A 15,322-nucleotide genomic window follows, 5' to 3' on the forward strand; every position below is an offset into this window, starting at 1 on the left:
TTGTTTCCATGGGAGGTGCATCCATGCTTCCCATCCAGAGACTCAGCAGGTTCCAAGCAGACTCTCCTTCCTTATTTTTATTTCCCACCTCATTAAAAACAGACACTGGAAGACAGCAATTTCTGCACAGTGACTTTTTCCATTGCTGCAGCACCATTTGTCAAACTCGGGCTCATTTCTGGTGAAAAAGTATTAAAGCACTGACTCAGTATAAATTGGGGGAAGGTTTGTAGCAGAGAGGTATCTTTTGTTGGACAAGGTGATAGATTCCTTATGCTTAAATCATCCTGATGGCAGCATTTTTTCTCTATTATATTGTCAATGTCTCCTTTTTGATGGTACTTTTAAACTTGTTTCATTGCCGTATGGCCTGCATGCATAAAATATTCTCCTTTTTTGTTAAGTGCAAAAAGAAGCTCTGTATTTTGTGAGTCTAATCTTCAAGCAATCATTTTTACTATTTCTTTTTTGATAGCCTTGAACACTTTGTCTAAATTATACTTCTTTGTTTCTCTTCTAGAGGCAGCCTAAGCAACGAGTCCTTGTGTTTTAAATGTGTTACTTTCTTTTTGTAAAGATCAACCAGAACGTGATTTAATTCCTGTAAGGTTTGCATTTTCTGAGTCTGGCTGTGCTGACTCTCTCCTGCTGCTTATTGAACAGTGGCTGCTCCTTGAACTTTGGCATTTCTCCCCTGTTGCTGCTGTGTTATGCCCAGGTTTGCTGGCCAGTCCACAAAAAGGACCATTAAAACCAAGAGGGACGTGAAAACTCTGGCTCAAGTATTAAAATATTGAAATTTGTTCTACCAGGACTCCCAAGTCCTCTGCAAAGCTGTTTTCTGGGGTGATTCCCAGTTTTGGGGTGGGTGTCACAAAGTGGTGCCTGAAACCCAGGGACTCCTGGCTTTGGGCCTCCCTCAGAGGGAGCATCAGCCAGACACTGCGTGTGGTTCAGCTGTGTCCTCTAAGCCTCAGGATAACGCAGAATAACTCGGGTGAGCTGCTGTGCAGAGGTGTCTGTTGCCCCCTGCAGTGAGTGCTGGGTAACTTGTCACTGTTGTTAGAGATTCATTGCATGACCTAAACTCTATCCTTTGAATGTGCTTTTTGTGCCACTACACATCATTTATGTACTAATGATCATCTGATCATCCAAGAATACCCTTCCCTACATCTACTTCTCATAACCAGCAGTCTCTTTTTTGGGGGCTACACACAAGTTATATAGGAACAAGAAGGAGAAGGTAACAAATGGAAGCTTCAGCAACAGCAGCAATTCATTCTTGTGGTCTGTTTTGAGCATGAATTCCTACTCCAAGTCCTCATGGTGGTAACCAAGTGTCCTTTGCCTTGAACTTGGACATGGAGAGAGCTTGGGAGCCTCCTGGTACTGGTAGGAATGTGGGGCTGATACACCTGGTTGAGAAGAATTTGGCTTTATCCTGTGTGAAATCCTTCTCTAGTTTTACCTTTCTCAAAGATGAGGTGGGATGTTCCCATGTTATTTCAGGATGCAGGAAATTGTGAAAAGAAGCAGATTCATGGGAAAAAACTGACAGGCAGAGCAAGCAATTTCCTCCCACTGCTTTTTGGTGTGAGAGGAATGAGGAGGCTGACCAGCGAGCAGCTTTATTTTGTAAAAAGGAGTAGCTAAGATAACACAATAGTCCCAGCAGAGAGCTGCACATTAAGTACCTCACTGTTGCACTAACTGGGGCATCTGGATACTGCTGAAATATGAATATTAAATGCAGTGAACTACAGTGGTGTTCCTCCAGCTGGAAGAGAGTTTAATGTGTCTGAATCTCTGTGTGTCTCCAAGGGCTTGGATCTCACTGGTAAATACAGTCAGTCCTAAGCTGGCATCACAGCAGGGGGGTTTGGCTGGGCCTAAACATCCAAGAAAACCTTGTCTGTGAGATCCCCATGTTTACTGAGGCAGAAACAAACACACTGCACTTTCTGACTCCACACAAGGTGAATATTGCACTATCAGCACAGTGCTAACACCATCCTGCATTTTGGAGGGGGAGAAGGGAGCGACTGATTGGCTGTGAGATCTCCAAAAGAAGTGTGTTGTCATCTCCCCTCCTATCTTTCCAAGAATAATTTATACATTGGGATAAAATGAAGACCAGCAGATGATATTATTTTTATGGGTAGGACAACTTACAGCATAGGGAAAACTGTCCTGGGGCCTAGGAAAGGGCAAATTAAAAATACTTGTAGTTTCTTCCTCCTAAGTGGAATGAATAAAAACAAAAGGGTTTGGAGCAAAGCTCCCCTCCCAGACAAGGAAATCTCTGCATGTGATCCAGTGTTGGTTCTATGTAAGGGATAAGCAGTCTTGAATTGATTTAGATGTTTCTGAACCCATAGCCCAGCACCTTGTGAGTCCAGCTGAGTTCTTCATGGCACACTAGTGCTGCTCAGGAATGACAGCTCCACCATTCCTCACTGCACAGGGTTGGTTTGGTGCCTGATTCAATTCAATTCAAACAATTCAAACCATCCCCTCACACCATTTTGGTAGGTAGGGATGGGAGTGCAGCAGCTGCACTGCTGTTTTCTCCTCTGTCACAGGTATTCAGAGATGCTGCTGTGGGGCAGGTTTGGAAAAAAGCTATGGAGACACTGCAGGATGGGGATAAAATCCCGAAGGGTACAGGTTGAGAGGATGGATGTTGTGATCAGATTCACAATGGAATTGGTTTTGGAGACTGCTGCAAACCACAGAAACCTTATTCTCCAGAGCATTCTCCAAGGAGGGCTCTGCGCCACATGCAAACCTGTGGTTCTGGAGTTCACTCCATGCTCAGACTCCTATTTCCAGAGATTCAAAAGTCTTGCAGGGATCTTTCATGTGTCATGTTCCTTAGTGCTCAGGGCTTGGGTGAGAACATGCACAGTGTCACTGTTTAGCTCACATCTGATAGGAACAATGTTAAGAGTGTTGCACCAGGAAAAGATTAAAGAGATTAAAATGACACAGCCACATCTTGAAATCAAATGACTTTTAAAGTCTGATGGGTTTTGGTTTCTTCTTTCCTGCTCCCAGTCATGGTAATGCTGTAGGATCCCGTGAGTTGAGGTTTATTCTCTGTTCTGCGGGATGAAGTGATGCTTGTCTGGGGAGTGGTGGGGCTGTAGCCCAGAACCCAGTGCCAGATACCTCTAGAAATCTGTAGTTTGCACACAGATAAAAGGGCTATCTAAAAGATTACAAAATGCAGAGTATCAATGCTGCCGCTGTCAGATACGAAGCGCAGCTTCCTTTTGTACCTGCATCTTTTACCCTACAGCAAGCTGGAGGTGGTTTTCTTTTTTTTTCTGCTTAGAAAAAGGATTTTCAATCTATTCCTCTCCCTGACAGTGAGATCAATACAACTATTGTTATGAAAACTCCCTTTCCTAATAATACAGCAGCCAGTTTTTCTAGTACGAAAATGTTTTGTTTATAAATGTCTCTTAATTATATTATACACTGCAATGTACTGAGCTGGTGGAATTTTACTGGAGACTTTGGCATTGCTCATGTCTAAATGTAACAAACTAAAGGAGAGTCTAAGCTGGAACAAAGGCCTTGGGGTAAGGGCTTTAAATTGAAGGAAGGTGAGTTTGGAGTAGACATCAGGAAGAAATTATCTCCTGTGAGGGTGGTGGTGAGGCGCTGGCACAGCTGAGCAGTTAATAAATACGTGGCAATGTGTAGGGAGAAGCATGTCTGGCTTGTAGCTCCCCGCTTCCTCAGGAAAAATGGGAAAAAAGTTTGGGAATTCGGGGAGCTCCGGCGGCCTCCGGCCCGCAGCGCCGTGAGGGAGGCGGGCGCTCCTCCGCGCCGCCAGGGGGCGCTGCCAGGGGGCGGGGCCGCTCCCGGCGGGCGGGGCCGGGGCTTGGGGCCGCAGAGGCGGCGGCGACGGGGCCGCGTCGGGGCTGAGGGGGCTCGGCGGGCTCGGGGGCCGCGGCCGCCCCTCCGCCGCCCCGCAGGTGAGTGCAGACATCGCGGCCACGGTAAAACCCCTGCCTTGCGCCGGCAGGCCTGCCCGGGCCTCGGCCGGTGCGAGCCCGCCCCGCGGAAGCCCTGAGGGGGAAGGCGGCGGAGGCGGGGGGGTCGCTCACTCCCATTGCCGTGCGCTGATGGAGCCGGGCAGGAGGGGCTGGGAATGTGGGAAAGGGTGGAAATGACTCCTTGGAGTTCTCTACGCCCCTCGTGCACCTGCACTGCTCTGATCTGCGGCTTCTCCACTGGGTCACTCTTGCAAAATAGTGCTTCCCTTGTATTAAGAATATTTATCTGTAATATATTTAGTATTGAAAATAAGTAACAATTCATATTAATATTTAAATGTGGTCAGTGTGACTAAGAGATCGTGTTTATAACAGGTGCAAGTAATGGCTATATGATGTCTCAATGTATTTTACAGGGTGTGTTTGTGTGTGGTTTGCTTTAACATTGCTTCAGTTTGTGCTGTGTGTTGTATGTTCGTGCAGATTTTGGCCAGGAGCTTTTAGTTCATATGTAGCACAGATCTCCTGAAAACAAATTTCATTTGTTCTGCAAAAGAACCAGCATCTTGGTGGGTAAAAGCAAAAGTGAGCAGTTGCTAGAAGAAAACAAATAAAAATGGTTTTCTTTCAGTAGATATGTTGCCAATACCAAATTATTTCGGGGAATGCGTTTAAAATAATATTAGGTTTAACTGAGCTATTACACAGTTTGTTTTTGTGCTGTAGGCCTGTGGCAGGGAGGAGGGAGGGGACTCCATCACCTTCCTCAGTAGTGAGGGCTGGAACGAGCTGCTGCCCAAATCTGTCATGTGCCCCTGGTGCTGGGCCCTGTGCTCTCTGACTCAGGGCACTGAGGAGGCTGGAAAGTGCCCACATGAATAATGTGAGATTAGGGGTTTTTTTAGGTGGATTTGGCTGCAGCTGGTAGGGGATGATTTAGGAAGGCAAAGCTGCCACTGGGGCTTTTCTTTTTGGTAACACTCTGTTGCGATCAGAGCTGAAACCTCAGTGGTACTTTGAGCATTAAGAGAAAGTTGTTCTGTAAAATTAAGCAGCATCTGTTGTGTCTTGTGGAAGTTGTGGAAGATAAAGAGTTGAGGGATTGCAGCTTTAACTAAAAGAGTTCAAGAGTTGAGGGATTGCAGCTTTAACTAAAGATTGTGGCTTTAATTTTTCTGTACCCCAGAAAAAAAGCAAAACCCATCCTTGGTTGATTTCATGCCGGGTAGGAAGAGCCTGATCAGTTTTGTTTCCCAGCTTGATTTGGAAAACTTGTCAGTGGTTGATGTCACTGATGTAAATAAAAAAACACCAGGAAGGAGCAGTTGAGGTATTTGGGTGGGAATGCTGGCAGGTGAGACCAGCAAAATGATTCTGTCAGTCAGAGCTGGGAACGAGCTGAAATATTTACAAATGCCCCACCGTGTTCCATCTAGTGAGTCATTCTGGCCTCTCTGTACCTGGGGTAACCCTTTGGTGTGCCTGGCAGTGAGCTTTTCACTGGGAACAGCTTTGGTGTTACAGCTCTGCAGTAGTTATGAGAGGAGAGGTTTACTTACAGGTTCTGCAATTTCCATCCCCACACCCATGGCTTGTTTGATTTTAATGTCAGGAGAGATCCTTAGGAGGATCCAGTCTGGAGTTGTAGGTGATGTGGGTTGCAGTCTGTGGCTCCTGGTTAAGCTTTGGAGTGGTGAACTGCTTTAAAGGCAGCCCCTGCTATCAGGCTGCATTCTTTCAGAGATAAGCTGTGTGCTGGTGCTCACTATGACCTGCTTTCCACACTCAGGCCTGCTCTGTGCATGTGTGGTTCACAAGTCTCTAATAAGAATGGGAAGGACACTTGACTTTCCTCTGGGTGTTGCTAATTGAGAGTGACAATTACTGAGCAGGTGCAGTGCTGGTTGTGCTTTTCAGATAAGCAGCAGTCACAGCAATTCAAGCAGTTTGATGTTATTTAATGGTTTTAGCCTTAATGTGTGATTTTTTTAGAAATCTGTGTCGATGTAATCCCTGCTTTCCTGCAGGGACAGGCAGTGTTTAAGGTCAGGTTAAATATTAGCAAACTATATGTGGTTTGTGTCTTCTATTTATATGTTGGAGAGGCAGCTGTGCAGAATAATACTCCATGGCATTTACTCTTTAAAGACTTCTCTGGATTATTTTTGGAAGTATTGGCATTTTACTGACTGGCAGTTTTTAGAAAAGGCACGTTATGCATATTTTGTACATAATGAGAAGTGTTATTTCTCAACAACTGGTGCTATAGTGGAGATCAGAGGTGCTGTCACAACTGAGCAAATCACTCTCAAGCATTTCACAATGAGGTACACAGAAGTATGAATTAATTACAGTTATTGGAGTCTCTGATACTGACTGAGGTATTATTTCATTTATTTTTCTGTAGCCGTCGTGGAACTATGTGGAAATGGGGTAGTGGAGATGATTCTCCTTCCAAAACAGCAGTAAGTACTGAATTACTATTAATATCCTTTAAAGACTCTCTGACACAGAGAATATTTCATTTTTTATACACTAACTATATGTATTTTCTCTTTTATAAAGCAGTTGTTTGACTGGTTTTACCATGACAGTTCTAGGGCTCTAAGAGTCAGTTTATGTCCTTGTTTCTTATCTCCTTGATGTATAATCTCTGTGCCTTCCACAGCTGTTGTGCCTGTCCCCACTCTGCTTATCCTGCCTTAAGAAAACATCTGTAGGAGTTACATAAGCTCCATCCTCAGGGTATCTTTGGGTAGAGTAGATTCAATATCAATATTTTATGGGTATTTATTTTATTTAGCAGCACTGCTGGCTGTCACAACACAAATCAAGGGAATGAGGAAGTTCAGGTGTTCATACCTAGAATGCTTGGGTGGTTTTGCTGCATTTCAAGCCAAGCTTGCTAAGGCAGCTCATAAGGTTTAGAATTCCATGTGGCCTGCTAAAACCAGCCTGCTGTAAGTATATATGACCCATGGAAGCTTTAGCATTGCATTTGCTGGCTGTTGCAGTGAAGTGGGACACAAAGTGCAGGCATGTGAGGGGCAGTGCAGTGTGCCCCATTTGGCTTTAGGGGGGCACCCTGGATGTCCCCAGGCTGAGCATTCCCTGTCTCTGCAGGCGGCGGGCTCCGGGGACGTGGAGAGCGCGGCGGTGACGGATCTGACGGAGCAGCTGACGAGCACCGAGCAGCTGCTGGCACAGCTCAAGGAGCTTGTCAGGGAGAAGGATGCTGAGCTGCGGAGCAAAGATCTTCAGCTAAAGGTACTGAGCACGTGTTCATGTCATAACCATTGTGAAAATCCCCCTTCAGTCCTTTTTGTCATGTTTTGCAAGATTCTGGTCTGTTACAGCAGCTCTGGGATGGTCACAAGGAGCTGTTCTGGGCTCTGGACATTGCTGCTTGTTCCCAGCGTGTGTTCTGTCCCAGGATTGAGCTGGAAGGAATTTATATCTAATATCTTGAAGGCTTTTTTGGGGCTTGTTACTCTTTTAGAAAAAGTCATAAAGGTTGATCTCTTCCTAGGAGAGATTTCTTTCTGCCCTTTTTATCTGTGGATGTGAGGAGCCAAGTGTTAAAATACTGTATGTTTTAAAACTCATTGTGTATTGAGTTCTCAAAAAAAAAAAAAAAAAAAGCTTTTACACTTTCATGAAGATGTCTGTCTTTTTGCATTTGGTAATGTATTTTATATTTTTTAATGAAAAAATAATTGTATTTTTTATGATAAAATAATTCTTGTTTTTTTATGAAAAAAATTATTTTATTTTTATGAAGAAGTAATTCCTGTTTTTTTATGAAAAGATAATTCTTCTCATTAAAAAGTCAAGCCTAGAATTTGTATTCTCATTAAAAAGTCAAGCCTAGAATTTGTATTCCCAAAAAAAAAAAGGGAAATTTATATAATAAGGTTTTGAATTCCATACGGTAATAATCATCATGTGCAGAAAGTTTAGATAAAGAAGAGAATATTTAAAGAATGAAAGTGAAGCATTGGAATGTCTCTTCAGGGAAGATATTTTTTGTTAATCACTTCAGATTTCTCCCTCTCTCATTTTTTTTTAATGGAAGAATTGAAGGAGGCAGTTGTCCATGTAGCTAATTTAGTCTGTCCTGACTTTGATGTTTGTAGGAGGAGAAGGAATCTGCTGATGCCAAAATTTCCAAGCTGAAGCTGCAGAACAAAGCCAAGGTTGCATCATTAACCTCGCAGCTGGAAGAACTGAAGAAGCAGTTACCAGTGGCAGGAGGCTTAGAGGCCAAAGCAGAACCAAAAAAGGTAAGGTGTTCTCATATTTGGAAGCAGATACACTTTCCAGGGTGCTGTGGGCTGTTTTCCATGCTGGACTCATTGGGGAAATTCAAATTTTGAGCTGAGTCAGGATAGGATCAAGGTGGACTGAGTGGATGCTGTCAGTTCATATATGTTTCTATTTAATTCTTTTATTTTTCAGTAGAAATCCAGAAAATTGCACATTCCCTTCAAATTGTTTTAGTAAAAATTTCTCAATCCTTCATCCTATTAGCGCCTCTAAGTTTTGACACGTGTAAATCAGGCAGATAAGTTTTGGAGAAGAAATAAAAACAAAACCCGTCTTTTTTCCTTAGGAAATGTGTAACTCTCCTTACTAGCAAAATGTAAATTAAGTGCTGGAAAGTGACAGGTGTTTTACTGTTAACAAGAGAGTCTCAGATCTGTTTGGAGTAACACAGTTGTGCAAGTAGACTTGTATTTGTTCAGAGCAGGACATTATAGCTTCTAAAATAACTTTAGTGAGGCTTCAGTTTTTCAGGGAAATTTGTATATTAAAGCTGTGCTGGAAGGGAAAGGTAACAATCAGTTTGTAACAGTCTCTAGTTTTCCATAAAAATGTGCAGTAACTATTTATTCTTCTGATCTTTTTTTGGCTGACAAAACATGCTTAGCAATTGGTTTCTTGTAATGGCAGATAATTTCTATAAAACAGCAATTACAGCTGGGGAAAGTCTGATTAAAGACATGCTTAGGAATGGTTGAATTTACATTTTTCCCCTAGTAGTCCTGTTTTCCCTCTGATACGTATGGACTACACTTGCCAGATTATCTGAGTTTCAATTGCTGGAGAAAGTTAATCTCCTTCCAGTCCACTTTTTAGCAGTAATTATCATGAATAATTTAAATACAAAGACTTTTATAAGCTTAATAGAAATTCTGTGCCAGCTTCTACATGGAATATGAAATATAGAAGAGAACTGAAACAGGGTCTGTGAGTAAAGTCTACTTTTTTCATCAATATTATCAGACTAAGTAGAGATACAGAATCCAGGAGTTACCTCTTCATGGAATACAAACCTTCCTGTTTTTGCAGGCATCAAAAGATGGAGACCAGGAAAATGCTGCAGCAAATCGAGGGAAAATATTAGTGCTGAGAAGGAGAATTGAAGAGCTGGAATCCCAGATCACACAAAAAAATGAAGAGTTACAGAAAAAGGTGGTGTTTTGTGTGACATGACTTTTTACCTTTGTGGTGTAGGATTATGTTTGAATATGTTTATTTAAGTAGATATTTAATTCTGTGCTACTGAAGAGCCATTCTGGGAGTTTTCTGTTGAGGAATTGTTATGTTACAGCCTCAGCAAGGGCAGTGGGAATTCTGTCATTGTGCCCTCAGTGAGCAGGGAATCCTGGATGAATGGAGAAGGATACATGAAGATGAGCTCTGTGGGTCAATGTTGTATTTAAATCTTGCATTTTGAACAAAAGTACTGCTTTGCTTCAGTTTTACTCATTGAAAAAATCAGTCACAACCGGAGAAAATGTAGGCAAGGGCAGATTTCATGTTGTGGTGTTTTTTGGACAGAACTTCCCTGGGGATGGTGGCAGGAATGGGAATGCTGCAGAGTTTGAGGGAAAAGTTCAGTAAATAATGATTACATTTCAAACATAACCAGTTATATATCTGATTGTAATTTTTAGAGTACTCTTAACTCAGGCAGTAAGGAAATGATGCAGACCATTCTGTGCTGGAGGTGGAAGCACAGAGCACAACCAATTCTGCCTTTTCACCCCAGGATGCTGAGCTGGAGGCGCAGCGCGGCCGTGGGGCTGACATGGATGCCATGCTGGCAGAGAAGGAGAAGAGGCTGGCTGAAAGGGATGCTTACATCAGGGATTTGCAGGTGGCCTGTGGATCCGGTGATGCTGCCAATGAAATATTCCTGCCCAATGAGGAATTGAAGGTATGTTAGCAGCTCAGTTATAAAATCTCTGTAGAGCTTTCAAGGAACCAGTGAATTTGATATGATATGTAGTCAGTCCCTCGCTGAAATACAGTTAATTCATATGAATAAAAATTCTTTACTGACCATCTTAATTTATATATATTTACTTGCTTATTTTGTTCTTACCAGGGAGAGGCTTCATGATTGCTGTATCATTTTTCTGCTAATTGTCTTTTGGTTTGCATTGTAAAGAACCAGCTGGCAGCTAAAGAGTCGTCCCTGCAAAGCATGGAGATCCTGGTGCAGAACCTCACCAAGAAGGTGGGAGACAGTGAGGAAAAATGCAGCTTGTTCCAGGAGCAGATCGAGAGTCTGAAAAATGTTCAAAGCAAGGAAAGAGAACATTTCCAAGGAAAAGAAGCTAAATACATGGAAAATGTAAGTAAATGCAGGATTCCAAAAGTTATGTTCAGTTCTTGGGAAAAGTAGAATACAAGTGTTTGAGGAGGAGGATGCCGTTTGGGCTTAGTTGTTAGAAACTAGGAATGAACATAAGTGACTAATTAATGTATTTAATGTTACTGGAAGCAAAATTCAAAGTTAATTTGGAATCCACTATCTTTCTGTACCTTTAGTTAGAGAGTTCAGTGTGGTTTTACAATAGTTTGTTGGCTGGTTTCATATTTATTTTCTTTTTGGTTTTAGATACGTGTGTTTCAAAATATTATCCAGGAAAAGGAAAAGGAGCTGGAAGCACAGAGAGAAAAACATGAGCAGGAGCTTTTTAGATTAGCTGCTAAATCTGATGCAAGTGCTGACCTAGAACAGGTATGTTGCTCTGGAAACTCAGCAGCCTGAATCGGGAGTCATGTAATTACTAAACTCTGTGACACAGTTCAAGTGTCTGGTTGGGAGAATAAAAATAAGTCTTTTATAGATTGCTGGATTATTTAACTTTTTATTTTTGGTAGCTGCTAAAGGCTTTGAAACAGAAGCTCCATGAAAAGGAAGAAGTCATGCTGGGAAGGACACAGGTGATTGATGTCTTGCAAAAGGAGCTGGATGCCAAGGACCAGCAATTGAAAGTAAGAAGTGCCATAAGTAGGAGTACAGGTATAATGTTTGACAATGGTAGGAAAAATACTTTGCATTGAAATGATAAATGTTTTTTTGTGCGGTTTTTTTTTCTTTTAACAGGAGAACAATGAAAACCTGAAACGTCTTCTGTCTGAAAAAGAAAACCTCCAGTCTAAACTGGATGCTGAGAAACATGTAATGAGAGCCCAATTAAAAGACATGATGGAGAAACATGAGCTTGAAATGACAAAAGTTAAGGCGAAATACAATGCTGAACTGCATGAAATTCAAGAGAAACATGAAACTGAGCTGCAAGAGAAGGACCAGGCCCTGGTTCAGCTTCAGAAACAAGTGGCAGAGTTGAGTGGTGGTGGACTGAGTAACTCCAAAGAAGTCAAAGATCTGGAATCTATAACCAAAGAGAAGATGGAAGAATTGGAAGGTATCCTATTTAAACAGTTGTCACTGACAGTATTAAAGGTTTCTTTGCCCCAGACTTCAATGTCTTTTGAGCCAATTTCATACTTACTGCAATTAGAACTACATGAAACTTGATGGAATGTTATTGCCACAGTAATTAAAGGGATCAAGTACTATAGTAATGAGGGTTAGAGGATTACCAAGATAATCACAAGCTGTAAATTTGTCACTGTGTCCAAGGCTTATGTTTTTCTGTAAATGCTGTTGTCTTGTGTGTGTAACTTCCAGTTGCTAAAGGAATTACACACAAGGTTTGTATTAATAATCTGTCTACAGTTTAAAGTAATTCCTGCTTCTTGTTTCTTAGTCCAAGTGAAATTGAAAACAGAAGAGGCCAGCAAATCTGAAGCCAAGTTTTTGAAAATGAAGGCTTGGTCTAAATCAAGGATCAAACAGCTGGAGGATGAACTGAAAAATGTATGTGTAGCTTTGTGTTTAAGGCTCTATGTCTTTCTCCAACTAATGTGCTTGGAGTTTTGATTGGGAGAAAGTGCACTGTGGCATGAATAGAATATTAAGATAGTTTACTGTAAGGTAAATTATTTTTAATTTTATTCAAACCTGAATTAAGGTATGAAAATGGAATGGACATAAAGTGTTGATACAAGATGTAGTTTAAATAAAAAAAAGTACAAATTGTGTTACCAGCATTCAGGAGTAAATTTGTTAGAGAGAGCTGCTGTATTGCACTTTAAATATTAGAAAAACAACTATTCTACATACTACTAAAGAATATGAAAAAAAAAGGACTTTGCTGTGATTTGCTGTGTTTTAAACCCCCATAATTGTGTTTTCTTTCAGTTTTCCTCAAAAAACAATGATGTATCTGCCTTAACCAATCGTGTGTCAGAATTAGAAGTTGAAAATGAAGAACTACAGTCAAAACTTCAGTCATTGCATGAGATTGGAACTCAGAATGGTAACAGAAAATCTTTTGCAGATGATCCAAAGTAAAGAAACAAAAATAAATTATTTGTGTCCTCATTAACCAAATTTGTTGTTTTTGTAGAAGAACTGCTGAAAAAGCTCGAGCTCTATGAAGAGCAGCAGAGGAAGCTGCAGGCTGATCTTGACCAAGTTACAAAGAGAGCAGCTTCACAGGTTGATTTGAAAATTGATTTGCATGAGTTATTGATGAATGGTGCTAATTAGATTTTGAAAAGTGTGTCAGCTGGATTTTGGAGCTGAGAATTAATTTATTGATAGATGGAATTGTCAATGGCTGTTCAGTTGGAGAACACGATGACAGGTTTTGAATTACTCAAAAAGATTGATTTCTTTTCTACCTACTTTGCACACACTTTAAATTACATTTTTCCAAGCAGTTTGCTGTTCATTTAGTTATGTTTAATGTGAGTCATCGAAGTGTGGCTGTTATTTTGTAGACAAAATATTTTTAATACTTTATGAGTTCATGGGACTTGTTTTTCACATAGTCTACAATATCTACAATCTGCGTTTACCAATTTCATAGATTTTTATTTAAGTTAAATGATGAATTATGTTGGTTTGCCAACTTACAACGTATTTACATTTGCAGAGAGGTGTGGTAAATTTATTTTAATATAGAATTTCTCTTGTTAGGCCAGTGAGTCAGGCAGTGTGGATGAACTGCAGAGTCATCTCTTGGAATGGCAGGAAACTGTCCCAGAGTCAGAGGAGTCCCGGGATCAAGTCCGAGAAGAGAAATCTGCCATGGCCTTGAGAATGGCTCAGATTGAGGAGGAGAGAGAAGGTGAATTATTTTATTTCCAGGCCAACAATCCTGTTTTTATAGATCTGTGTGTGTCTGTTGTGCTTCAGAACAAATTGATAGCACACCACCATGACTCATTTCTGTAGTCATAAAATATGTATAGTTAGTGAAATTGCTGAAATGTGCAATTTCTGCTTTTTCCTGTTCCCTCGACTTTGTTTTTCATATATTCATTTTGTTTTATATAATTTTTATTAAGTAGATGTGCTGTTTGTTTGCCATTTGAGCTGCTGCTTTGTAAGACTGCTTGACAGGCTTATTGTGTGCATATGATAAATTATAAAAATGATAAAAAAAAATTATCAATGATGAATAGTTCCCCATTGAAATATTAAAGCTGCCTGCATAGAGAACTGGTGAAAGTGTGGGGGACTATAGTGTTGGTTTGAATTAGAGGAATGGAGGTGGTGCTTAAGCAAAATGTGCCTGACATGGAGTTTCTCTTCAGGAAACTTCTGATTAATTCTGTTTAGGATATTTAGTGATCTGTTAGTAGGTGCCACTTGTATAGACCAGCTGAGTAATGCTCACTGGCAGTGGCTTGGAGGTGGTTAAAAATATAAAATTACCTACAGAAAATAGCATTTCAAGTAATGTCAGGTTTTAGAGCTTGCTAAATTATTAATTAATCAGCTGATGAGAAACTGAAGTAGCTTCTATTAAAACTTATGAAAGTCTGGTTAAATTTTAGATAGCTTTTACTGCTCTTTCCATGCCATCTGAACTAAATTGCCATTTTTGTCCCCCCTAGCATGGGGAATAATGGCAGGTTTTAATGCACAGGACCTCCCATCATAATTAATCCTGTTAGTTAATTTGAGCCTTCTCTTTTCAATCTGCAGCTGAATTGTTTTTCATTTCCATGATCCATTTGAAAGTTCAGTGTGTAAGCACAGAAATGTTTTAAGGATCACGTCTCTTCTGTTTGAAGGATTTATGCTTTGCTATTGAAAGGGAATAATACCCCTCCATCAAATCTACCTGTTGGCACATCTGTGCTGGCCACAGAGCCACATGCAATATTAATAACACTTGTGAAATTTCCTCTGCCTCAGTCCAGGTTTAATTTTGCATTTTTTTCCCCTTGGGAGTAGCATGATCTTTCTGTTCCTTTTTTCCTGCCGTTCCACCTGGTGAGCCCTGAGCGTCCCTTCCCCCTCCACTCCTACCCTCACTGCGATCTGGGCAGCCAGGGAGAGCAGTTTCCCATCAGTTTTGTGCATGCAGGTTCCTGCAGCAATGGCTCCCTGCAATGTGCTGTTGCTGATTTCTCCTGCTCTTGCTTCTTGTGGAGAAAATTGCCAATAGTACCTTGCAAGGTTTGCCATTGATGGTTTGTGGATTTTAGCAATGTGTGTAACAACTTCTGGGTTTTAACTCGAGTTTCTCCTGCCTTGCACTACCTGTTTTCTTCTTTTATATTAATGAAATCATCTTCATTTTTTCACTCTAGTAACAGCTGACTCCATATTTATGTTTTATCTAGAGACAAATTTCTTGGCTTGCCACAAGTGGTTGTGACTAAGTAAGAATCAAATTAGTTCTTACTACTATCTGAAATTCAGTAGTATTAAAAAAAAAATAATGTTCCATCCCATAAATTGCTGAACTTGCATGTATTAATATTAGCTGCCAATATTTTAAGCCATGTGTAAGTAATATGTAGGTAGCATCAGTAGTGACTCAGGGAAGTACAGACACATCATAATTTGTTATATGCAGTGCATATCTGAAAAAAGGTGTTCTGGGAAGTTTTTCAGGTTTTTATCTTAGATAATTGCAAATGAAAAGCTT

The 15,322-nt window shown here is 40.9% G+C and overlaps 1 protein-coding gene across 4 annotated transcripts in view; it reads left to right on the top strand.

Moving 5' to 3' along the window:
- The first annotated feature begins 3,915 nt into the window (after positions 1-3,915).
- LOC131085359 (golgin subfamily B member 1-like) overlaps positions 3,916-15,322 on the top strand; it is a 34,481-nt gene continuing 23,074 nt past the window's right edge. For all 4 annotated transcript variants that reach the window (XM_058027430.1, XM_058027432.1, XM_058027433.1 and 1 more), the window contains exons 1-14: positions 3,916-3,989; positions 6,418-6,475; positions 7,134-7,277; positions 8,147-8,293; positions 9,363-9,485; positions 10,066-10,233; positions 10,468-10,653; positions 10,921-11,043; positions 11,187-11,300; positions 11,413-11,734; positions 12,080-12,189; positions 12,574-12,691; positions 12,782-12,873; positions 13,357-13,507. In XM_058027430.1, coding sequence (XP_057883413.1) covers positions 6,431-6,475; positions 7,134-7,277; positions 8,147-8,293; positions 9,363-9,485; positions 10,066-10,233; positions 10,468-10,653; positions 10,921-11,043; positions 11,187-11,300; positions 11,413-11,734; positions 12,080-12,189; positions 12,574-12,691; positions 12,782-12,873; positions 13,357-13,507 — 1,843 coding nt within the window. In that variant the 5' untranslated portion in view covers positions 3,916-3,989; positions 6,418-6,430. The remainder of the gene's footprint in view (positions 3,990-6,417; positions 6,476-7,133; positions 7,278-8,146; positions 8,294-9,362; positions 9,486-10,065; positions 10,234-10,467; positions 10,654-10,920; positions 11,044-11,186; positions 11,301-11,412; positions 11,735-12,079; positions 12,190-12,573; positions 12,692-12,781; positions 12,874-13,356; positions 13,508-15,322) is intronic.

Source organism: Melospiza georgiana, chromosome 6, assembly GCF_028018845.1.
Source record: "Melospiza georgiana isolate bMelGeo1 chromosome 6, bMelGeo1.pri, whole genome shotgun sequence".
NCBI lineage: Eukaryota > Metazoa > Chordata > Aves > Passeriformes > Passerellidae > Melospiza > Melospiza georgiana.